The sequence below is a fragment of the Leucoraja erinacea genome, chromosome 5 (genome assembly GCF_028641065.1).
Source record: "Leucoraja erinacea ecotype New England chromosome 5, Leri_hhj_1, whole genome shotgun sequence".
In the NCBI taxonomy this organism is placed as follows: Eukaryota; Metazoa; Chordata; class Chondrichthyes; order Rajiformes; family Rajidae; genus Leucoraja; species Leucoraja erinaceus.
In genome coordinates, this window is record NC_073381.1 from 16,933,401 (window position 1) to 16,957,264 (window position 23,864).

General features: G+C 43.1%; 1 protein-coding gene across 2 annotated transcripts in view; it reads right to left on the reverse strand.

The window, feature by feature from the left end:
- The window catches only part of galnt2 (UDP-N-acetyl-alpha-D-galactosamine:polypeptide N-acetylgalactosaminyltransferase 2), a 75,093-nt gene that overhangs the window by 4,882 nt on the left and 46,347 nt on the right, over window positions 1-23,864 (reverse strand). For both annotated transcript variants that reach the window (XM_055635100.1, XM_055635101.1), the window contains 8 exons: window positions 21,739-21,826; window positions 15,890-15,977; window positions 13,233-13,336; window positions 11,579-11,705; window positions 9,787-9,879; window positions 8,344-8,427; window positions 1,053-1,179; window positions 39-158 (listed from right to left, as the gene is read on the reverse strand). In XM_055635100.1, the coding sequence (XP_055491075.1) occupies window positions 39-158; window positions 1,053-1,179; window positions 8,344-8,427; window positions 9,787-9,879; window positions 11,579-11,705; window positions 13,233-13,336; window positions 15,890-15,977; window positions 21,739-21,826 (831 nt within the window). The remainder of the gene's footprint in view (window positions 1-38; window positions 159-1,052; window positions 1,180-8,343; window positions 8,428-9,786; window positions 9,880-11,578; window positions 11,706-13,232; window positions 13,337-15,889; window positions 15,978-21,738; window positions 21,827-23,864) is intronic.

The following is a 23,864-nucleotide window of genomic DNA, read 5'->3' on the forward strand; positions in this document are numbered from 1 at the left end:
ATTAAAAGGTTGAGCAAAGCCCCTTCATCAGCACCTACCTGGCGACTGTCATTGTCTCGACAGCCCTGCAGCTTTATGAGAGAGCCAGCAGACCGTACCACCACAGTAAGGCACAAATCCATGTGTTTCACCGACTTGTCCTTCGTTAGTGCCCACTCCTGGCAAAATAAAAGGTAAAGTGAGATCTGAATAGAGATTTTCAGGTAAGACTGACTACTACAGACCTCACCCTCGCCCCCACCATAAAGATAGACTTCCAACCCAAAGGCAGAAGAACCAACCATGTCAAGAATCTAAATGACCTCTATTGCACGGCATTTGGGGAAATTAAAATTTATAGAAACAAGGCACTGTCGATGCTGGTTTACAAACACGGACACAAAGTGCTGGAGTAACGCAGCTGGTTAAGCAGCATCCCTGGAGTACAAGTGTTTAAGAAGGAACTGCAGATGCTGGAAAATCGAAGGCACACAAAAATGCTGGAGAAACTCAGCGGGTGCAGCTGCATCTATGGAGCGAAGGAAATAGGCAACGTTTCGGGACGAAACGTTGCCTATTTCCTTCGCTCCATAGATGCGGCTGCACCCGCTAAGTTTCTCCAGCATTTTTGTGTCCCTGGAGTACAAGGCTATGTGACGTTTTGGGTTGGGTTCGAAGAAGGGTTTCCGACTTGAAAAGTCACCTATCCATGTTCTCCAGCGGTGCTGCCTTACCCGCTGAGTTACTCCAGGACGTTGCGCCTTTTTTGGGGGAAATTAATTTATTGAGCCTCGAAATGTGTTGACTGACACAGAGAGAAAAAAAAAATAGCAAGAATGTGGTAATGGGGAAATCCAAACTGGTTCAACTAAAGTTTGCGGTAGTTACGTTGTCACATTGACTATTCTGGCTTCCAAACCCCACTCAACATGGTGAATCCAAGTGCCTCATGACAGGCCATGGACGCAGCTTTAGGACACATATCTAGACAAGTTGGGCAGTTGGCTCCCTTGAATAAAGCAACAACTGATTCACTATATTTCATCGTAAAAATTAAATTAGAGACTGTGCACCTGATTTCCTCCTGCATTGTGACATTCATAGACGCCAACAACACCATCTGCAAAGTGACCCAGTGTATCTAGGCAATTGGAACCCTGCTGCAAAGCTCCGAAAGCAATATCTTGGTGATCAGGGACCCTACAAAAAGGAAAGAGAAGGATAATTATTGATCCTACACATGAACAGGCTAAATTTGAGCAAATTTTAAAAATCTAAACACAAAAATCAGAGAATTAACTCACGGCTCTAACTTTCCTTTTTCCTCAAAAGCACAGACTCAAAAGCAGTAAATGGAACTTTTTTTTCAAGTGTAGTAATATAATGATGCAGGAAATGCAACAAAAAATTGGTGAGCAGTGAGTAAGGTCCACGAAAAAGCAGGGTTACAATTACAATTTATCTGCTAAGTGATCAGAAATGCCGCAGTCACTCGTGGTATCCCGCCTGCTCTCTTTAGAGTAAATGTTTAATTTAGAGAGATACAGCTTGGAACTGGGCCCATTGGCCGCCCACTGAGTCCACACCGATCAGCAATCACCCGTTTGCACGAGTTCTATGTATCTGACTGTTACACCCATTTTAATAGAGGACAATTAACCTACAAACACGCAAGTCTTTGGAGCGTGGGAGGAAACTGAAGCACCTGGGAGAAACCTACGGCGTCACAGGGAGATCGTGCAAACTCCACACAGACAGCACCCGAGGTCAGGATCGAACTCGGGTCTCTGGCGCTGTGAGCTGTGCCATTTATGTCTTGTGATATTTTACTTCTCACCAAGGCAGAAATATAAAACGATTGTTGTTCTTCTTAAAATCTGGTTGTAAAAACAGAAAAAAGATACTGGAAACAAATGTAAAAAATGCAAGTGCACAGAGGACTGGTCACCAATGGATTTTAGGATGAAAGGAGCACCTCCCCTAGAATATGTACTGTCACAGACATCTACCAGAAATGCTCCAAGTGCTCAACTGGTACAATGACAGCACCAAATTCATTAGATATATTTAGTATGAACCTCACCAGTCAAAAATATCCATGCGTAAGAATGGCCCCTGAGATCATGTTCTGAGTTTGTAACACAATTCTTTTGAAACAAAGACAAACAAAGACAAGCTCCCTACTGTACTCCCTGTGCATACATGCCTGTGTGGCCAGGTTCAGCTCCAACTCTATAATCAAGTTTGCTGATGACACTGTGGTGGTGGGCCTGATCTCCGATAACGATGAGAAGGCCTACCGGGAGGAGGTGGCTGATCTGGCACTCTGGTGTCAGGACAATAGCCTTCTCTTGAATGTCAAACAAACTAAGGAGCTGATCGTGGACTTTAGGAGGGCACGACATCCGAGGACGTACGCACCATTGAAGATAAATGGGGATACTGTGGGTAGGGTGAGCTGCTTTAAATACCTGGGATTTAGATAGATTAGATTAGATAGATTATATTACATTACACATCTCCACATCTCTGAGGCTATGACATGAACATCACACGCTGCAGCACTGGTGAGTAAGGCAAGGCAGTGCCTTTGGCACCTCAGGCAATTGAGGAAATTCAGAATGTCTCTGAGGACCCTCCAGCGCTTCTACTCAGCGGCTGTGGAAAGCATCTTGTTCGGAAATATCATGATTTGGTTTGGGAACTGCTCTGCTCAGGACAAGAAGGCTCTGCAGAGAGTAGTGCGTTCGGCTAAACGCCCCCCTGCAGGAACTATACATCAGAAGGTGCAACTCCAGAGCCCACAAGATCATGGGAGACCCCTTCCACCCCTGCAACGGACTGTTCCAGCTGCTACGGTCAGGCAAACGCTTCCGTTGCCATGCTGCGAAAACGGAGAAGTTGAGAAGAAGTTTCTTCCCAGAGGCCAGTAGGACTGTAAACTCCTATCTCACCAGGGACTAACTTTACGATACCAATTTACTGTTGCGAGGTGTCTTTTTAAAATTGCTGTTTTTTTCTTTTTTTTCCCTCCCACAAATATGTAATATGTGAATATGTGTTTCCGTCCCATTCTGTTTTGTAGTTTTTTTTGTAAAATCCGCGAGCATTGCCACTTTTCATTTCACTGCTCATCTCATATGTGTATGTGACGAATAAACTTGACTTGAAAGGCATGGCTACAATTACACACGCAACACTCCAGTTTTATGCCCCTGTCCCACTTAGGAAACCTGAACGGAAACCTCTGGAGACTTTGCGCCCCACCCAAGGTTTCCGTGCGGTTCCCGGAGGTTTTTGTCAGTCTCCCTACCTGCTTCCACTACCTGCAACCTCTGGCAACCACCTGCAACCTCCGGGAACCGCACGGAAACCTTGGGTGGGGCGCAAAGTCTCCAGGGGTTTCCGTTCAGGTTTCCTACGTGGGACAGGGGCATTAGAATATCAAGCTGCAGTATGACTCCAATACTCTGGGATATTTAGCTCAACCTTCGCTGGTTTCCCACTGCTAGATTTTCCAGACTATTGGTTGTTCCATATTTAATTCACTTTCTTCAAAGGAGTTACACACGAATATAAAATATCTTCCCGTCAACATGGCAAATCTAAAGGAATGTGGGAAATTAGTTCTGGGAAATTTCAAGTGAGCACAAGAAACAAAACCAGGTGAGTTTCAGACTCGAGCATTGCGACTGGGTCCATAGTGTGTGTTAAAGGAAGCATGGGCATCAGGGCCCTTGTTAAAGGAAGCACAGGAACCGGGGTCCCTGTGTGTTAAAGGGAATGTAGCAATCAGCGTCTGTGTGTGTTAAAGAGCGTTAATGGGTCTTATAGAAACTTACAAAATTCATAAGGGGTTGGACAGGCTAAATGCAGGAAGATTGTTCCCGATGTTGGGGAAGTCCAGAACAAGGGGGTCACAGTTTAAGGATAAGAGGGAAGTCTTTTAGGACCGAGATGAGAAGAACATTTTTCACACAGAGAGTGGTGAATCTCTGGAACTCTCTGCCACAGAGGGTAGTTGAGGCCAGTTCATTGGCTATATTTAAGAGGGAGTTAGATGTGGCCCTTGTGGCTAAGGTGATCAGAGGGTATGGAGAGAAGGCAGGTACGGGGTACTGAGTTGGATGATCAGCCATGATCATATTGTATGGCGGTGCAGGCTCGAAGGGCCGAATGGCCTACTCCTGCACCTATTTTCTGTGTTTCTATGTTAAAGAGAGCGCAGTAAATGGGTCCCCTATGTGTTAAAAGTATTGCAGTAACCAGGGTCCCTGTGTGATAATGGGAGCACAGTTACTGGGGCCCCTGTCTGGGGCTACAGGCAGCGTAGGGACCGGGGTCCCTGTGTATCAAAGGGCATGTAAGAACTGGGTCCCCTGCATATTAAGGAGAGCATGAGAATCAGCAGCCAGTGAGCTAGAGGCTTGTCCCAACAATCGGTTTGCAGATTATCTGGTTCAGATATCAGATTATGTTACTGCAAGAGATTACATCTGAAAATAAAAGCAATGTACCACAAACTCTGGAATTATTCAGAATTCTGCATTAGATCTTTTCGCCTCCCCTCCATCACCACTTTCTATCCTGTTGGGCATTTTGGGGCATTTTATGCTGGACAGCTTGGGGTATGAATCAATCTTCTTTGTGTTTTTGTTCCTTGATCTTGAAGTGTCCAAGAAAATACCCTAGTTCTGCTTCTGGGATCTGAGCATTCCCGTATTCACCGCAAGAAATAGTTTGGGGAGGAAATAAAGGAAAACACTGGCACGGCAGTGCATATGCAAATGTAATGACTTTGGGAATATGTAGAGGGATCCATTAATAAGAGTATAGATACTTTCTCCCCTTCCTCCCTGTTCCCCACCTCAATGCACACCCATTTCTCCCACAATCCCACTCCCTATCCCCCACCCTCTTCCATCTATATATCTTCCTCTGCTTTATATTTCACATCTCATTCTTGCTCTTATTGTAGCTCGTCTTTTCATCTCTAGCCTTAGTCTAACCATCCGCCAAATCAACCCCCCCCCCCCACCACACTGTATTCACCTATCACTGGCCATGCTTTATTATGCCCCCAACTGTCTTGCAGCTTTCCCCCCCCCCCCCCACCCCCCCCCCCCACCACTAGTCAGTCAGTCTGAAGAAGTGTCCCACCCAAAACGTTGCCTATTCATGTCCTCCAAATATGCTGCCTGTCCCACTGAGTTTCCCCAGCACCATAATAATGCAGTGCCTTTAGCATTCAACATCCTGATGGCAACCTGCTTCAAGTAAACGCACGAGTCCAGATGGTGAAGTGAAGAGAAGTTTGTTTATAGAAAGATAATAATGAACATACCCTGCCCTTGGGAGAAGTTTTGACACGAGTATTGGTTGGGGTTGCAGCCTTAGAATGGACGCCACAATCACTTACGTGACTGAAGTGCCTTCAAAGGATTCAGACGGATACATTATGTGGACATATCTAACATACACCTTTGATGTAAGCACGATACAATGTGGAATTGGACAGGCTAGATGCAGGAAGATTGTTCCCGATGTTGGGGAAGTTCCAGGACAAAGGGTCACAGTTTAAGGATAGAGGGGAAATCCTTTAGAACCGAGATGAGAAAAACATTTTTCACGCAGAGAGTGGTGAATCTCTGGAACTCTCTGCCATAGAAGGTAGTTGAGGCCAGTTCATTGGCTATATTTAAGTTAGATGTGGCCCTTGTGGCTAAAGGGTTCAGGGGGTATGGAGAGAAGGCAGGTACGGGATACTGAGTTGGATGATCAGCCATGATCATATTGGATGGCGGTGCAGGCTCGAAGGGCCGAATAGCCTACTCCTGCACCTATTTTCTATGTTTCTATGGAATTTAATGGATGTTTAAAGAGCTCAAGACACAGGAACTGAATGTCTGATTTTGCTGTACCGTGCTCGGACAACCACTGTGCTGCATATCATTAAAGTCTTTTCTTCTCTTCACCAACTAGACTCTTGTGTTTACTTGTAGCAGGTTGCCATCATCCACAGGATGCTGAATGATAAAGGCACTGCATTATTATAGTTTCCACCACTCAGAAAGGGCAGAGCTTAGAACAAAGAACAGTACAGCACAGGAACAGGTGCTTTGGCCCACAATGTCTATGCCGAACAAGAAGCCAAGATAAACTAATCTCCTTTGCCTCTCTCGAACATAGGCAGTATTCCAGTATTCCATATCAGCCAAAAACAGATACATTTTAATCATTTTAGTTTAGTTTAGTGATACAGCACGGAAAAAGGCCCTTTGGTCCACCGAGTCCACACCGACCAGCAATCCCCGCACACTTACACTATCCTGCACACACTAGGGACAATTTACATTTAATTCCAAGCCAATTAGCCTACAAACCTGTACGTCTTTGGAGTGTGGGAGGAAGATGGGAAACATCTCCCCCACAGAGGCCACGGGGGGAACGTACAAATTTCGTACAGAGAAGCACCCGTAGACAGGATCGAACCCGGGTCTCTGGCACGGTAAGGCAGCATCTCTGCCGCTGCACCACCGTGCCGCACAATTTTCATCATTTGTCTTCTAAGATCAGAGTGACTTAAGTCCTCTATTCATATTGAACTGGAGCAGCAATGCTTACTCACTATTTTGCACCACTATTTTTAACCACTGTACCACTAGGATTCAGTATTGCAGTGGTTACATTACTGGACCAGCAGCTACAGTTCTACACTACAGATCCAGAGACAAGTGTTCAAATCCCACCATGGCAGTTGAGGAATTTAAATTACAATCAATAAACTCTCAATAACTGTAAGCACTACACTATTGGGTGGTAGTAAAAATTTACCTGGTTTACGAATGGCCCTCAGGGAAGGAAATCTTCACTTGAGCTGCCCTACATGTGACTTCAAGTCCTTCATTGTGATCGGCTCTCTACAATGCCTCCTCAGTTCAAGGTCAATACATTATTCCACTGTTGCCAGCAATATCCACACCTCATCAACTCAAAGAAATACTCATTCAGTTATCTTTTGTGCATTTAAGTTCTTCGAATACCCACAGAGCAGTGTGTTTTGCAGCCTGTACTGAATATAATATTCATCAAGTTAACAGGACCATATTGCAAATCCTCCCTGGCATATGAACGTCTGGCATATGGACACACCTCACATGTTTACGAGCATTTGGGATACCAGCGGGATGGATTTGCTAGCTGCAGTAGGCGTCTTCTTCCAGGTGGGAATGAAGGTTTTCTGTGCGTCTACTCTCCTCACACAGCCCCAAGCCACAACAGAGCTTGGAGAGCTGAGTAAGTGAGGCCCGCTGGTGGCCACTCTTCCCACGCTTCTGCTCTCTCTCCCATCGCAGCTGTTCCTCGCATCCTCTCCCACACACATTTTCTGCTCAACTCCGACTTAAAAAACTGTTTGGGTTACGAACAATGGAATGCTGTGGTAACCTGGAGATTTCCTGTAGTTACACCGAGTAGGTTCTACCACAAAAGTATGAAAGCCGTAATGTTAGTAAGCAGTAATGGGCCTGTCCTACCAGCATGCGACTGCATACGGCGAGCGCGACCAAACCGGAAGCAGGGGCCATGCGGCGGTCGAGTGATCCCGTACGAATTGACGTGAAATTCGAGCAAAGTCCGCGGGAAGTTTGCGCGTGATGTACGGCGTCGAGATGCTGCGCACGCCCGTCGAGGCGGTGCGTACGGCCTCAATGTGGTTGTGGGCCGGCAGGCCGTTGCCGCACGGAATTTTTGAACAGTGTCAATTTTTCGGAGCCCCGCGCGATGTCAGGACCAGCTCCGCACAACTCCAGACGGCTCCGGCGATCAAAGTGGGACCGGCCCCGCGAGGCCGTACGGCTCAAGCGACCACGTTAGGTCTCGCTTGCCGCATGGAATCGCATGCTCGTGGGACAGGCCCTTAACTGTTTCACTTTCCACAGAAGCTGTTTGACTTGCTGAGTCTTTTCAGCATTTCCTGCTTTATACCATATTTCCAGCATGGGGAAAATGTTGATTTTGAACACTGACTTAGCTCTGTTATACTACCATTCTGCTGAGCACACAACCTGCCCACAGTATGCAGTGTGGACTACAACAGAAAAGTATGTGCCTCTGTGTAACCTTAAAAGGTGTGACAGCTATTTTTAACTTGGAGAAGCAGGTTTATTTTGCTCGAGGCCCTATTCCAGAAAGCTGCTCCGTACAAAGAGCCTCGCTCTCTCCTGGATGACGTGATGCGCTGTTTGGAGTAAGTTATGTGATCTGCTCAGTGAAACACTCAGAATATATCCTGCACTCCTTGACATCCACACCAGTGATACATTTCTGCAGCAAGTAATGTTAAAATCTGGAATAGTAACCTACCTTAGTTCAGGATAGACATTTTCCAGGTACCACTTGAATGGTTTACATGCCAATTTTTTCTTCAATTCCAATCTGCTTTGAATACTGCCGAAAAGAAGGAATTCTTATTTATATTGCACCATCAAAACCTCAAGAAGCTCATCAGACACTAAACCTCAAAATGAATTTTCATCGCCTGAAAATTCCCATTGCGATAAATACCCAGATCATTTTTTTGCTTTGTTGATGTTCTTTTGAGGCCTTAATAATGACTGTGGGCACCTAGAAATTTCCTTCTCTTCTTCAAAACTCTTTGCCGGTGAGATTGTTTACCTCCACATAGACAGCAGACAATGTATTGCCTCATCCAACCCTGCAGCACTTGTCCAGGACCGTCACTGGATGTTCACGTTTGGAAGGTGGAATTTTAGAATAAAGGAAATGCTGTCAAGCTGCTTAGGTTTTTTTGTGTAAATAATTCAAACGTTTTAAGATGTTTGGGTTTTTAAATCAGGAGTCACAGAGCAAAACTAAAACAAAAAGTTTGGCCAACCTCTCCCTAGAGCTAATAGCCTCTAATCCAGGCAACATACTGGTGAACTTCTTTTGCAGTCTCATCATACGTTCCACAGCCTTGGTATAACGGAGCCACCAGAACTGCACGCAACAGTTCAAATGTTGCCTAACCAAAGTTTTATAAAGCTGCAACACGATTTCCTGACTCTTATTCTCATTGCCCCAACCTCTGAAGGCAAGCATACCATACACCTTCTTTACCACTTTATCTACTTGTGTTGTCAATTTTAGGGAGTTATGGACTTGGACCCCCAGATCTCTCTGTACATCGATGCTGTTAAGGGTTCTGCCATTAACTATATACTTTCTCATAGAGTCATAGAGTGATACAATGTGGAAACAGGCCCTTTGGCCCAACATGCCCAGCTACACTAGTCCCACCTCCCCGTGTTTGGCCCATATCCCTCCAAACCTGTTCTATCCATGTACTACCTGTCGAACTGTTTCTCCTTTTATTTGACCTACCAAAATGTAACAACACACTTGCCCACATTACACTCCTTCTGCCATTTCTCTGCCCATATCTGTAATTGGACAATATCATGCTGTATACTTTGACATTCTTCTTCACTGTCCATCTCCACAATATTTGCGTTGTCTGCAAACTTACAAGCCAACCCATCTACATTTATACTCGTCATTTATATATATATATATATATCGCAAACAACAGAGGCCCCAGCATAGAATCCTGTGCTAATAAAATATTAGATTTAATTTAATAGAACAGAGAATGGAAAATCAAGGCAAAGTGATCCAATCTCCTAAATGACACAAATATAACTCCATGGTGTAACTTTAAATTGAATTACGGTCAAAAATTAAACATTAAGCTTAAAATAATGGGGGGTAATGCTGTACAGTTCCCATTCAACAAATGCTACTCACTTGCCAAATGGCACATTGCGAGCTGAAGGCACTGCTGCATAATAGAAATTCTTGAATTCATCCATCCAGACCTCAGCTGCCCTGCGTGTGTTCCTTTAAAAGGGAGAAAGCAAATCATTTTCCTTCTAAAAATATTTTCTCTCAAATAGATGATCAACTCCAGACCAGTTAGATTTCTCAGCAGGGATGCTCTCAGTATCAGGGTGTTTCATTAAAGAATTGCATTATATCACGAAGAGCAATTACAAGGTATTGCATTTCAGCGATAATACCTGACTGATACCTGATAATATGATGCGGACTGCATGAATGTCAGCCCAGTAATGGAACCGACAGGGTAATCATGCAGAACTAAGCAAGCCAGCCATTCAACCTCGCACACCTACTCCATCATTCAAGAAGATTATGCCCGATCCATACTTTAACTCATTTTCTGCCTTTGCTCCAAATCCCATGTAAATCTACCCTGGTGAAAACTCATTGATACAAGTCTGATAGACAGAAATGGGAGCAAAATAGAGAAAGTCACTCAAACCAAAACATTTTACTTGATATAATGTCCTCTACATTACATAGGTAAAACATATCTATAACACACTCTAAATCATCACTTTGTTATTAATTCACAGGACATGTATGGCGCTGGCAAGGCATGCTTTTGTTATTCCTACTTGCGCCATGCAACTTCCTGGGTCTGTTCAGGGGGTAGCTGTGTTAGTGTTGATCTGGAGTCACGATTCAGATAACCAGGACTTATTTTCTTTCAGAAGAGAATTGATGAACCCAATTCGTTTTTTAAAGCAATCTGATAGCTTTATTGTTACTGTGACCGATATTGGTGAATTAGGCAGTTACTGGGGCAAGTCAGAACGAATGACTGGTTAGCCCACAGCTGAGATATTGTGTCTTATTCTGCACAACAGACTTTAGAGAGGATGTGAATGTTTTCAAGGGAATTACGATTTATCTGAACAGCGCCAGTGATAATGGGTCCTCAGTTCTGTGAAAAAATTGCAGAAGTTGGAATAGCTCTCCCAAGATTCAAGATTCAAGAGAGTTTATTGTCATGTGTCCCTGATAGGACAATGAAATTCTTGCTTTGCTTCAGTACAAGAGAACATAGTAGGCATGACTACAGAACAGATCAGTGTGTCCATATACCATTATATAAATATATACACACATGAATAAATAAACTGATAAAGTGCAAATAAACAGATAATGGGCTATTAATGTTCCGCGTTTTGTCCGAGAAGAATTTAATAGCCTGATGGCTGTGGGGAAGTAGCTATTCCTGAACCTGGTCGTTGCAGTCTTCAGATAGGTAGTGGGGAGATGAGTGTGTGGCCAGGATGGTGTGGGTCCTTGATGATGCTGCCAGCCTTTTTGAGGCAGTGACTGCGATAGATGCACAAAATCAAGGACAATTTCACTGTAATTTAAGAGTGACTGAAATTATGGGGCTTGAAATAGAGTGGGGAGGAAGAAAGGGTTCTGATGGACCCAGCCAACAGATTTATGATAAATGGGACAAGATATCAAGTCAGGTGGTTAAACAATTGATCAAGCAGGTACGTTTTATGGAACAAGGCGTAGAGAGAGGTGGAGCGGTGAAGTGATCGTGGAGGGAATGGCTGAGGCAGCCACTGTTTTGGTGACAATAATCAGAGAGGCAAAGAGATCAGAATTTGAGGGGTAACCATATCTCAAAGGGATGAGGTGCTGGATGAGTTCAGAGGGATGGGGAGTGGAAGAAACAAGGGCGTGACCTATAAACATCAGTAATAGTTACCTTGCGAAAACAGTACCGCTGCCTCCTGGAAAAGTGTAAGGATGCTGCTTGCGAAATACATGGCCAACACGACTACAGGGAATGATTTCAAGAATTCCCCCGCATTGCCATACCCGAAAGGAAATCTCTGGAAGAAAATATGGGCGAACAGTTCCCGTAAACTGAATTAATTTGCAGTTTTGTTTACATTGCTTCACATTACACTTTGCTACCCTAAACGTTACACACACTGAACATTCATGGTCATTATTACATGATGAGTATTACATTATCACAAGCAAAACAATGCTCGCACTTCATCCATCAACCTCTAATGTATTGCAGCAGCATTTTACCTGCTCCCAGACTTCTTAGAAACATAGAGACATAGAAAATAGGTGCAGGAGTAGGCCATTCGGCCCTTCGAGCCTACACCGCCATTCAATATGATCATGGCTGATCATCCAACTCAGTATCCTGTACCTGCCTTCTCTCCATACCCCCTGATCCCTTTAGCCACAAGGGCCACATCTAACTCCCTCTTAAATATAGCCAATGAACTGGCCTCAACTACCTTCTGTGGCAGAGAATTCCACAGATTCACCACTCTCTGTGTGAAAAATGTTTTTCTCATCTCGGTCCTAAAAGATTTCCCCCTTATCCTTAAACTGTGACCCCTTGTCCTGGACTTCCCCAACATTGGGAACAATCTTCCTGCATCTAGCCTGTCCCACCCCTTAAGAATTTTGTACATTTCTATAAGATCCCCCCTCAATCTTCTTCTATGAAGCCCGGTCATTTTGGAGTGTTTCAGCGTGTCTGAGACTCTGGTCTCTTTGCGAGAGAAGGAACCAAATAGTTGGCTTGTCTCGGCAACGGAAACTTCAACGGAGAACCCAGAAATCCTTAAAGCTGTTAACTCCACAAGCGCATCAAAATACCAAATGGGCCCTCAGTGGCATGCTTCCATTACAGCAAAGCAAGCTCCAAGTATGCGTTGCTTAACGACAGCCAGTGTGAGTACGAGTGGGATCAGTCTTATTCAGATGTCCTCGGCACAAAGAGTGCTGCTAATAATGGAGACGGACTTTCATATAGTTACTGGACCAGAAGTAACAATCCCAGACATCATGCAGATGTTTTTGACATTTCTGCAGCTGCATCCGAACTCAGTGAAACTAAATTATCTGAATTAAAAATTGTTCAAAGCACATCTTGGAAACAAACCTAGTTACTTTCATTTTTAAAAAATATTCCTTTAGTTTAGTTTAATTTAGAGATACGGAAACAGCACGGAAACAGGCCCTTCGGCCCACCGGGTCCTCGCCGGCCAGTGAGTCCCGTATAGTAACACTTTCATACACACACTAGGACAATTTTTACATTTACCATGCCAATTATCCTAGAAACCTGTACGTCTTTGGAGTGTGGGGGGAAACCGATGATCTCGGAGAAAACCCACACAGGTCACGGGGAGAATGTACAAAATCTGTACAGACAGCACCCGTTGTCGGGATCGAACCGGGGTCTCCGGCTCTGCAAGTGCTGTTAGGCAGCAACTCTACCGCTGCACCACCATTTCACCCAGGTTTAGCAAAGCCACAACCTTCTTCATACTGCCCTTCAATTTCAATCTGAATGTTTAATGTGCTGAAGACTTTTTATAGGCACTTACCCAAGTTTTCTCCACCCCAGACATCCATCATCATGTCGTATTTTCCAAGCTCCGAAAAGTAAGCTTTGTCCATCACAAAGAGACCTCCAGCGATCATGGGCGTCCTATGAATACAGCGTATTATACATTTACGCACCAATACACGCAACAATGCACTTTATACTTGCAAAAGAGGAGTTGGGTGAAGACACAAGAAACTGCAGGTGCTGTAATCTTGACCAAAATACAAAGTGTTGGAGAAACTCAGCAGGCCAGGCAGCATCTGTGGAGTGAATGGACAGGCGACGCTTCAAGTCAGGGACCTTCTTCCAGCTTATCAGACTGAAGACGGTCCCAACCAGAAAAATCATGTGTTCATTCCTTCCACAATGCTGCCTAGCCCCCTGGGTTCCTACAGTACTTTTTCTCTGGAATTGTGCGAATGCCTGACAAGGAATATAACTGCAGAGTGTGGGGAAAAGCAATTCTTTCCCGAATAATTAAAGGTTTTATTTTTGCCCATTAACGTAGTGAATGAACCTGTGATCTTTTTAAGGAAATGAATACCAAATAGCAGCATGAAGAGTTGTTATTTCAACCATGCACTTCCCAGAGTTTCAATAGTATTGGCTCAAGAAGGCACGCCAAAGTACCAAGGTCAGGTGGATACATCTATCCCTCACCATCAACTCACTCTTGCCCCACCCCTTCTCCTCACATTAACAACATACAGGTGCACAATTATTAAGAGCCTTGGGATACATACATCTTAATCATTTCGGAATTTTACGGAACATCCGAATGGAAGATTTTTGCGTAGAAGGTTCTCGGGCTTTTTTGAAAACTTTAAGCGGCTGTAATAGAAAACCAGGGAAAAGAGTAAATCAAGAGTATGAGTCAGTTAGTTTAGTGACTGTATGTCCGCAGTAGTTGCCGGGAAATGAATTCAATTCAATTCAATCGAACTTTAATGCCTTCCGGGCGCCGTGCACATACGAGTCTGTGGTACAACACAAATGCAGCTTTAGCGTCAGTCGCGCTAGTATGGAGTGCCGCGAGAAATAAAAATAAAAATACAGGGAATAAGCTACAAATAATCGAACAATGTGGACGCCCGAGAGCTCTGGATGAAGTCTCGGCGGCGGGACTCCCGAGTTCAGCAATGTGATGGTATTATTGACCGCTCCCTGTTCCTCATCCTACTGGTACGAGACCTGAGTTTCCCCCTCCCCCCCCCCCCTCCCCTTTCACCTAAAAGCCCTCCCCTAACTGACTGATGATTTACAGAGGAGGGCCGGGAACAGTCCATAGTGCAGGGGTTGGGGTGGGAGGGGTCTTTAATGATCTTCCCGAGCTTTGGTCTCAGAGACATCCGTTGTTCGGTTTCGGGCTTTTCCATGGAACTCCGGATAAAGGGCGGGGCACCGATGATGTACTGCACGGAAACGGTTTGGCCCACCCGTCCGTGCAGTGCCTTCCTGTCCGCTACGGTGCAACTGCTGTACCATACCATGAAGCAGGTGGTCAGGATGCTTTCGATGGTACAGCGAACCTGTAAAAGTTGGTCAGGATCTGGGGGGACAGGTGAGCTTTCTTGAGCCTCCTCAGGAAGTAAAGGCGCTGCTGCGTCTTTTTGATCAGCTTGGAGGTGTTGAGGGACCAGGACAGATCCTCCGAGATGTGTACCCCGAGGAATTTGTAGTTGGAGACGCGCTCCACCTCAGTCCTGTTTATATGGATGGGATGTTGTATGTCTGCCCCCTCTGACCTTCCTGAAGTCAACAATAATTTCCTTTGTCTTCTTGGAGTTGAGGACGAGGTTATTGTTGGCACACCAGTGATGATGTTTAAGTAAACTGCATGCTTGAGAATGTGAGAAAAAAAAACAAAAAAAGAAAAAAGAAAAGAAAACAGGCCCCAAAGAAAAGAGGGCCTTAGAAAGGGAAAGGAAATAAGTAAAAAATCCAAAGAAGTAGAGCTAAACAAAAAAAGAAAGGGAATGTGCCTAATTCATAACGATTCACACCCATCACCTCGTTCTAAAACAATAACTTTCTAGGGTTCACCTCTTTCTACCAACTATCGCCCCACTACTCCATCAGTCTGAAGGGTTGCAACCTGAAAAATAGTCTGTGTATTTTCTCCACAGACACTCCCTGACCTGCTAAGTTCCTCCAGCAGTTTTTGTTTTTGGCTCCACCAATTTTCATGTTGTCTGCAAACATACTAATCAGACCACCTAGATTTTCATCCAGATTATTTAAACATATCACAAACAAGAGGTCACAGCAATAAATGCTGGAGTAACTCAGCAGGACAGGCAGCATCTCTGGAGAGAAAGAATGGGTGACGTTTCGGACCTCGACTCTTCTTCAGACTGAAGAAGGGTCTCAACCCAAGACGTCACACATTCGTTTCACTACAGAGATGCTGCCTGTCCTGCTGAGTTGCTCCAGCATTTTGTGTCTATCTTCGGTGTAAACCAGCATCTATGGTTCCTTCCTACACAAGGTCAAAACACTGTCACAAACCTCCACGATTCCTATCAGAAAAACCTCACTCGAACACTGTTCTGCCTTCGACGACCAAAACAATGTTGTATCTGACTTACCCACACGCCATGGTATTGTTCTGTCATAAAATACCAGAAAATAAGGACAACTCTTTGATTTACGTACCTAATGGGGCCGATTGGATTGCCCTGACGAGCTCGTCTTTGCTCCGGAGTCATATAATCCCATTTGAAGACCAGATTCCAGTCAAATCCTGCAAATTACAAGAGTGAGGGAAATGATAAATCTGAGCTGATAGATCATGTTCGAAAAATATTTACTTCAGGGTTAGGGGTAGGAAACTGAAAATGCTAGACATTATTTGGGACAGGATACATCTGAAATGTTTTATTCATTTATCCAAAATATATTAATAGACTAGACATTTAAGATGAGAAATTGTGATTATTAGCTATATTGCTTATTGAGTGCCAAAAATTGCTTTTAAAACTCAATAAGGGCACTTTTCCAAAGCTTGGAGAATTATGCAATAAAATGTGCTGGAAGCCATTGGTATCGGTAGTGGATTTCTGTTATATGAATGCAAATAGACAGACCACAATGTCAAACAGTGTGACAACAGATTGATGCTAATTCTACCTTTCTGCCTTAGAAATCCAGTAAACACCTATCCAAACCTCACATTCCTCAACACATGTTTATTAGCAGAATGAACCATCTTCTGCTTAAAGGAATTGTCACTAACTTACTGGTTGGTCCCATTTGGCTGTTGTAATTGGGTGTTACCTTTTAGGGCATTGCTCTGCTTGGAGTCAGTGTAACAGCAGTAATGAGCTGAGTTACACAGAGCAGGACAAATGGCTGGAAAAGACGATACTGTGTATAAAAAGAACACAGAGTTTGCATTTATCCAAGCTGTTAAAGGAACAGTGTTCCTGCCTTATCCTCAGTGAAGGACAATGTGCAAAGTTGGAACAAGGAACTGCAGGTGCTGGTTTACCAAAAAAGACACAAAGTGCTGGTTTAACTGAGTGGGTCAGGCTGCATTTCTGGAGAACGTGGATAGGAGACAATTTGGGTTGAGACCCTTGTTCAGACACTTGTGAAAGGTGCCAGACTTCAATAAGGAAATGTCCTCATTGCCACCTACTTCAGTTACATAGAAACACAGAAAATAGGTGCAGGAGGAGGCCATTCGGCCCTTCGAGCCAGCACCGCCATTCATTGTGATCATGGCTGGTCGTCCCCTATCAATAACCCGTGCCTGCCTTCTCCCCATATCCCTTGACTCCACTAGCCCCTAGAGCTCTATCTAACTCTCTCTTAAATCCATCCAGTGATTTGGCCTCCACTGCCCTCCGTGGCAGGGAATTCCATAAATTCACAACTATCTAAATTCACAATTCACCTCAGTCTTAAATGACCTCCCCTTTATTCTAAGACTGTGGCCCTTGGTTCTGGACTCACCCAACATTGGGAATATTTTTCCTGCATCTAGCTTGTCCAGTCCTTTTATAATTACATTTGCAAGCTCACAGCAGGCCAGAAATTGCAGTACCAGTACTGATGGTCTTACTCAGAAAGGGCTAACGACATTTTATATTGTTTAAGAAGGAACTGCAGATGCTGGAAAATCGAAGGTACACAAAAATGCTGGAGAAACTCAGCGGGTGCAGCAGCATCTATGGAGCGAAGGAAATAGGCAACGTTTCGGGCCGAAACGTTGCCTATTTCCTTCGCTCCATAGATGCTGCTGCACCCGCTGAGTTTCACCAGCATTTTTGTGTATCCTGACATTTTATATTCCCTTGTTAAAGATTGCTTTCTTGTGATATCTATCATATCTGTCCTAGCTGCAGCCCGATGCCTCACAATTACACCAGTGCAGTAGCTGAGCTGCACATTGTTAATGGACTGATGGAATTATTGTTTTCACACCCACCCTCTTCATTTTGCACCCACCTTCAGTTTCCTTTCTTGCCAATCTTACACAAGACAAGTGCAAAGTAGAGGAAGGCGGCCGACAAAAGAGTGGTACGCATACAGCAATAGAGCTTGCATGTCAAAAAAGATTACGGGACGAGGAGAAAAGGTACTGTAGAGTGGAAGCTGTGACTTTGTGTCACCTTGAATTGATTCAATAGTGCGGCTGGGTTGCTGTGTAGTGAGACTGTGTCTGAGCTGAATGATACAGTCGGTAGGCTCTAGTAAGGCATTGATCTCAAACACATGGTCAAGGTCGTTTAACAGCTTGCAGCAGCTCACCAGGGCATGAGTCGTAGCAATGATTTATCGGGCTCTCTGATTCTATACCTTTTGGTCTAGTTCTGCAGATGCAGAACATTGCTCCTGTTCTCAATTTCCTCCACCTAGACGTCCAATGAAGAATCACCCATGTGGGTGTTAGGGGTTATGGGGAGAAGGCAGGCGAATGGGGTTAAAAGGGTAAGATAAATCAGCCATGATCGAATGGCGGAGTAGACTCGATGGGCCCAATGGCCTAATTCTGTTCATATCACTTATGAATGCCGTGTCATTCCTCAGCTCCTTCCTCCATAATCCCCAGCAATTGATTCCCTCCTCCATAATCCCCAGCAATTGATGCACAGACGGATCCCATTCAGCCTTCTTTAGGTTGGAAACTCAATATATGCAAGAATGTTGCTAACACAAAGAACTGCAGATGCTGGTTTACAAAAATAAGAGAATTCAGAAGGTCAGGCAGCAATTCTGAAGGACATGTATGGGTGATGTTTCAGGTTATGACACTTCAGACTGAAAAAGGGTCCCAATCTGAACCATCACCAATCCATGTTGTCCAGATATGCTGCCTAATCCGTAGAGTCAGTGCAGCACTTTGTCATTTTTTTTTTCAAATGTTGCAGTTCTTTGTAGGGCTATTCAATAAGTCCCACCCCTCTATTCTCTTGCTGTAAATTATTTTCAAATAGCGATACAATTCATTTTTGAAAGCCTGGATTACCTCAACTTCCAGCACCCTTACAAACAGCAATTTCCAGATCTATGCTCTGTGAGAAAGTTTATTTTTTATCTCTCCCCCATCTATATTTCTTATAGAAACTTACAAAATTCTTAAGGGGTTGGACAGGCTAGATGCAGGAAGATTGTTCCCGATGTTGGGGAAGTCCAGAACAAGGGGTCACAGTTTAAGGATAAGAGGGAAATCTTTTAGGACCAAGATGAGAAAAACATTTTTCACACAGAGAGTGGTGAATCTGTGGAATCCTCTGCCACAGAAGATAGTTGAGGCCAGTTCATTGGCTATATTTAAGAGGGAGTTAGATGTGGCCCTTGTGGCTAAAGGGATCAGGGGGTATGGAGAGAAGGCAGGTACAGGATACCGAGTTGGATAATCAGCCATGATCATATTGAATGGCGGTGCAGGCTCGAAGGGCCGAATGGCCTACTCCTGCACCTATTTTTTTATGTTTCAATGTTTCTATATGCCTGTACTTTAAATGTGTGAACTATCCACCAATGGGAAACACTTCCCAGAGAGTTGTGGGGTAAATTAAAGTAGTCTGAAAGAGTCCCAACTCAGAAACAATGTCTGGCCATTCCCGTCACCGATGCTGCTAAAGTAGTGTACACTCTTCCTTCAAATGAAGCTAGCTGTTTAGCTAAATGGCTGCGATTGATCCTGTGATTGAACATTGTAGTTAAGAGAGGCCTGAAAATAAAATAATTGAAATAAATAGCTGGAAATTATCATGCGACTCACACTACAATCACTGGATGTGGATCAACCATGCATTACAGTCAGTCCACTATAGGGGCAAGGAGGGCTGCTATTCAACAATTGTAGTTGAACAATTCTGCACTTGCTGATGAAAGCTCATTGAACTGAAATGTCATATCTAGTTTTCTCTCCACAACTGTTACCTGCTTCAGTAAGTATTTCAAGAATGTGTTTTTATTTCAGATTTCCATTTGCTGCAGCGGATTTCACTTCTCTCACTTTAAATTATTCAGAGCAAATCTTTAATTATGCCATTTAATGCACATTTGTTGTAGTTGTGTAAATTAATTAAGGTGACTTTCAGTCTAGAATAGCAATGAGCTGCCACAGTATTAATCTTAAAGGCACGTACTTCATTTGAAGGATATAATCAAGAAAGCAAAAAGCAAACATTTCATATTTGAATTGGATATGCAAATAAGCAGGGTAAATAATATAGAAAGCAAAATAAAACTACAGATGCAGAAATCTGAACCAAAGGCAAATGCCAAATTGGCAGCCAGTCACGCAGCATCTGTGGAAGAAAAACCAGTTAACAATTCAAATCGAAGAGCGTTCATCAAAACCATTCTGGCTGATTTCTTCCAGCATTTCATAGCTATCAGGGGCAATGGGTTATCTTATATCACACGTTTCACAGTAATGAAATCTGGCAGTAGTAGAAGCCAGTCACAACAAATTTCAAGGGAATTAAGAAAAAAAATATTTCTCCGGAAAATTGTAGGAATATAAACTCACCACCACAAGGAGTAAGCACATTTAAGGTGATATTTGTTAAACAAGAGGGAGAAGGGAAGAACATCATTATCAGATGAGATGAAGTAGATGGGACATGTAGTGTGTGGACACTGGCACAGATCAGTTGGTTGAATTGGCCTTTATCTATATTAGACACTGGATGTAACCAATGAATCCAATACTGCAGTGTTTAGCTACAGTGGAATAAAGTATTTAACTGGCTGCAAATGATTGTGGCATTCAGAAGTCGTGAAGGACGCTGTAGAGACATAAGTAGGGAAGCACAGGGAGATGGAATCTACCATGTTGATTTTAGAGATAATGAAGGAATTAATTATTGGTTGGACAAAATGCAAGATAGAGGAAATTTGAATCAAACAGAAGATACATCTATGTTAGATACAACTCTTTTCGGAGGAATCATCTCTCACTCTAGGAGTGACCAGGAGGATGGGTTTGCATGCACATAGTTAGACGTCACGATTAGAGGGAAGTTAGTCAAAATGTCCACTCTCATCCCTTTCTTGAAGTTTACATTCTACTGATGTAATATGTCTTCATTCCAGTCATCTCAAATCAATGGTTGACTCAAGTATTCATATTTTTGGTTTTTGGAATGGTGAGATGTTTGTGTTGTTGCAGTTCAACTTTTACTCAAGTATTAATGTTTTGTTACTAATCTTTTGATAAATTATTTCAGTCCAAAACCTCAACTTTGAATTTTCACAAACATCAGCGATGATAATAGTTCTCTTGGAAATATCTAAGCCTCTCTTAGGACTATTTTCTGTTTTTATAATTGCTTCATTACATTTATTATATTCGCCTTTTGTCATTTAATCACTCCTATCCTCTATTACAGATCTTTGTTCTCAATTCTCATCCAGCCTCTCCCTAATTCTGCAAATGTTCATCATTAGTTGAAACACTTATTAGTTCAAATGACAAGAAACATCTAATTTTCTCTCTCCACAGATGCAGTCAGATTTGCAGATTGTAGGAGCCATTTATGTTCAGACTAGTTAGTGTTGGCATCTTATATTATTTTGTCTAGATATTTCTAGCAGTATTATTTTGGACACTTAGGGCGGTCATTTGATGATAGAGGGGCGTAACGCATGGGCTTAGGGGATAGGGAGTGATCAGACCAGGCATCGCTGGAGAGTACACAGTTCTCACCGGATGGGAGAGAACAGAAAGTTACAGCTTGTATGAGAATAAGGAGGGCCTGGTATGTTCATTTCTTTGTTTGTACAACTACTTCAGTAAAGAATAACGACTAGAAGATCTGTTCTTTTTAATCTTCATAAGATCATTCCCACTTACCTGTGTAGTAATGGCAACGGAAAGTTGGACATTGGAAAATAAAGAAATTGCCATTACACTGATATTTCCATTATTTTCTGCTTTTATTTGAAATATTGGTTGTTTTAAAATTGCTACTTACATGCCAATTAAAATTTTATGTTATCAGCTTTTATATAATTAACGCTCAAATTTGTAACACTGTACACACCTCCTTTCAGATCAGCAGATGCTCCTACATACTGAAAGTTGTCCATGTTGATAACATCAATTATTGGAGAAACCACTCTGGTTTTATCCTGTGAATAAAAAATAAACAGAAAAAAATAAATTACACTGCCAGTCTGGAAAAAAAACAATAATTAAATCAAAGAACCTTTCGCCAATTGACTTATTTCACCATATCAGATTATCCCAAAGTATCAAACAATCTTTACTATAGTTACCGTTGTAATGTTGGAAAAGTAAGATTCCACAAACATCAACAATCGGATAATACATGTTTTTTGTAGGGGAGATAGTTAAAAGTCAGGATATGAGGGACAAGCACCTTGAAAAAAACACTCTGGTTTTCTTAAGCCCCTGTCCCACTTAGGAGACCTAAACAGCAACCTCTGGTGGTGACCTTGCCCGCCACCCAAAAGAAATCAAGGTCGAGGGGACCTGCAACCTCCTACCACCTCCCACGCATATGTTGAAAACCTTCCTCGACTATGAAGAAAACCAGCTTCGATTAGACCTGCGACTAAAAAATTATCGATTTTTAAAACGGCAACCTATTTTTAGTCGAGGCCGGTTTTAATCATGATGAAAAAATAGCAGCAACCTAGATGAAGCCTCGACCACGCGGAAACCATTTTCGACCATTAGGGAGAGTGACCAAAACCTCCGGTGACCTCATGGAAACCTTGGGTGGTGGGCAAGGTCACCAGAGGTTGCTGTTTAGGACTCCTAAGTGGGACTCCTAAGGCTTTATGTTTTGCATACGAACCGATTGCAGCTCTTTTAAGAAAGTCACAATAGAACTGGTACTTCAGTCTTTTAGAAACCAAAGGATAAAATCTAGTAGTGGCCTTGGATGACTTTAAATTAAACCAAAAGAGTAGAGAGGACTTTAATTCAACCAGAAATTGTTTGATCTGGTGGGACAGACTTATATATCTCAAACATCTTGAGTGCTTTAAGCACCTTTGGGAGGGGTAGATGACTCATCGGGTCCAGACCTGAAATTTAACCTATCTATCTATGTCCTCCAGATATGCTGTTTGACCCACTGAGTTACTTCAGCACTTTGTGGTTTCCTTCTTGTAAACCAGCATCAGCAGATCCTTGTGTTGCCAATAAATGGGAGTTTGACATGGGTGTCTTGTTATCCAGATGTTCCAGGAATAAGTGTAGGAATAGGGAGATCATGTCTTTCCTAGACCTGTTGCGAAGATAAGCAAATAACTACAGATGAAGTTTGTCTGGGAGGCTGGAGTTCATGTACGTCATGAGCAGCCCCTCGAAGCATTTCATGATCGTGGATGTCCGAGCCACTGGAAGGTAATCATTAAGGCATGCCAACTTGCTTTTCTTTGGCACCAAGCTGATAGTGGTCGTCTTAAAGCAGGTGGGAACCTCAAAATGGAGTAGGAGAGGTTAAAGCAGCTGAAGCCATGACCTGTGAATACTACGGAAGGTTAAGAGGTTCAACTGGAAGAATGGAGAGATTTAGGGGAAATGCAAGAGGAAATAAGATTAATATACAGGAGGGAAAGTCCATGATAGAATTTGAAAAGAGGATGGGAATTTTAAATCATTTGGTGTGAGACAACTTGCCTTTTACTCAGGCTGCTGTCTCAGTCTGCACGCTGTTGGGTACAACTCCAAATGTTTTGCGAATCAGCAAATTCAGTGATTACATTCACAATCCTTATCCAATTCTTCAATATAAGCAAGGGTAAAGGTGGCCTAAAGTGATGTTCAGGTACATAAGTGCAGCAAGATTGATGCCAGAACCAAGTGAAAGAGAAATGAATGGCTACTCAGTGGATTTTCACTCTGAAAGAATAAAGCTTAAGATGGCACCATAATTTAGAAAGGCTTGAATTAAATCCAGGCTTGGTTAATGTTAATGTTAAAATTGTACAAGGCATTGGTGAGACCAATTCTGGAGTATGGTGTACAATTTTGGTCGCCCAATTATAGGAAGGATGTCAACAAAATAGAGAGAGTACAGAGGAGATTTACTAGAATGTTGCCTGGGTTTCAGCAACTAAGTTACAGAGAAAGGTTGAATAAGTTAGGTCTTTATTCTTTGGAGCGCAGAAGGTTAAGGGGGGACTTGATAGAGGT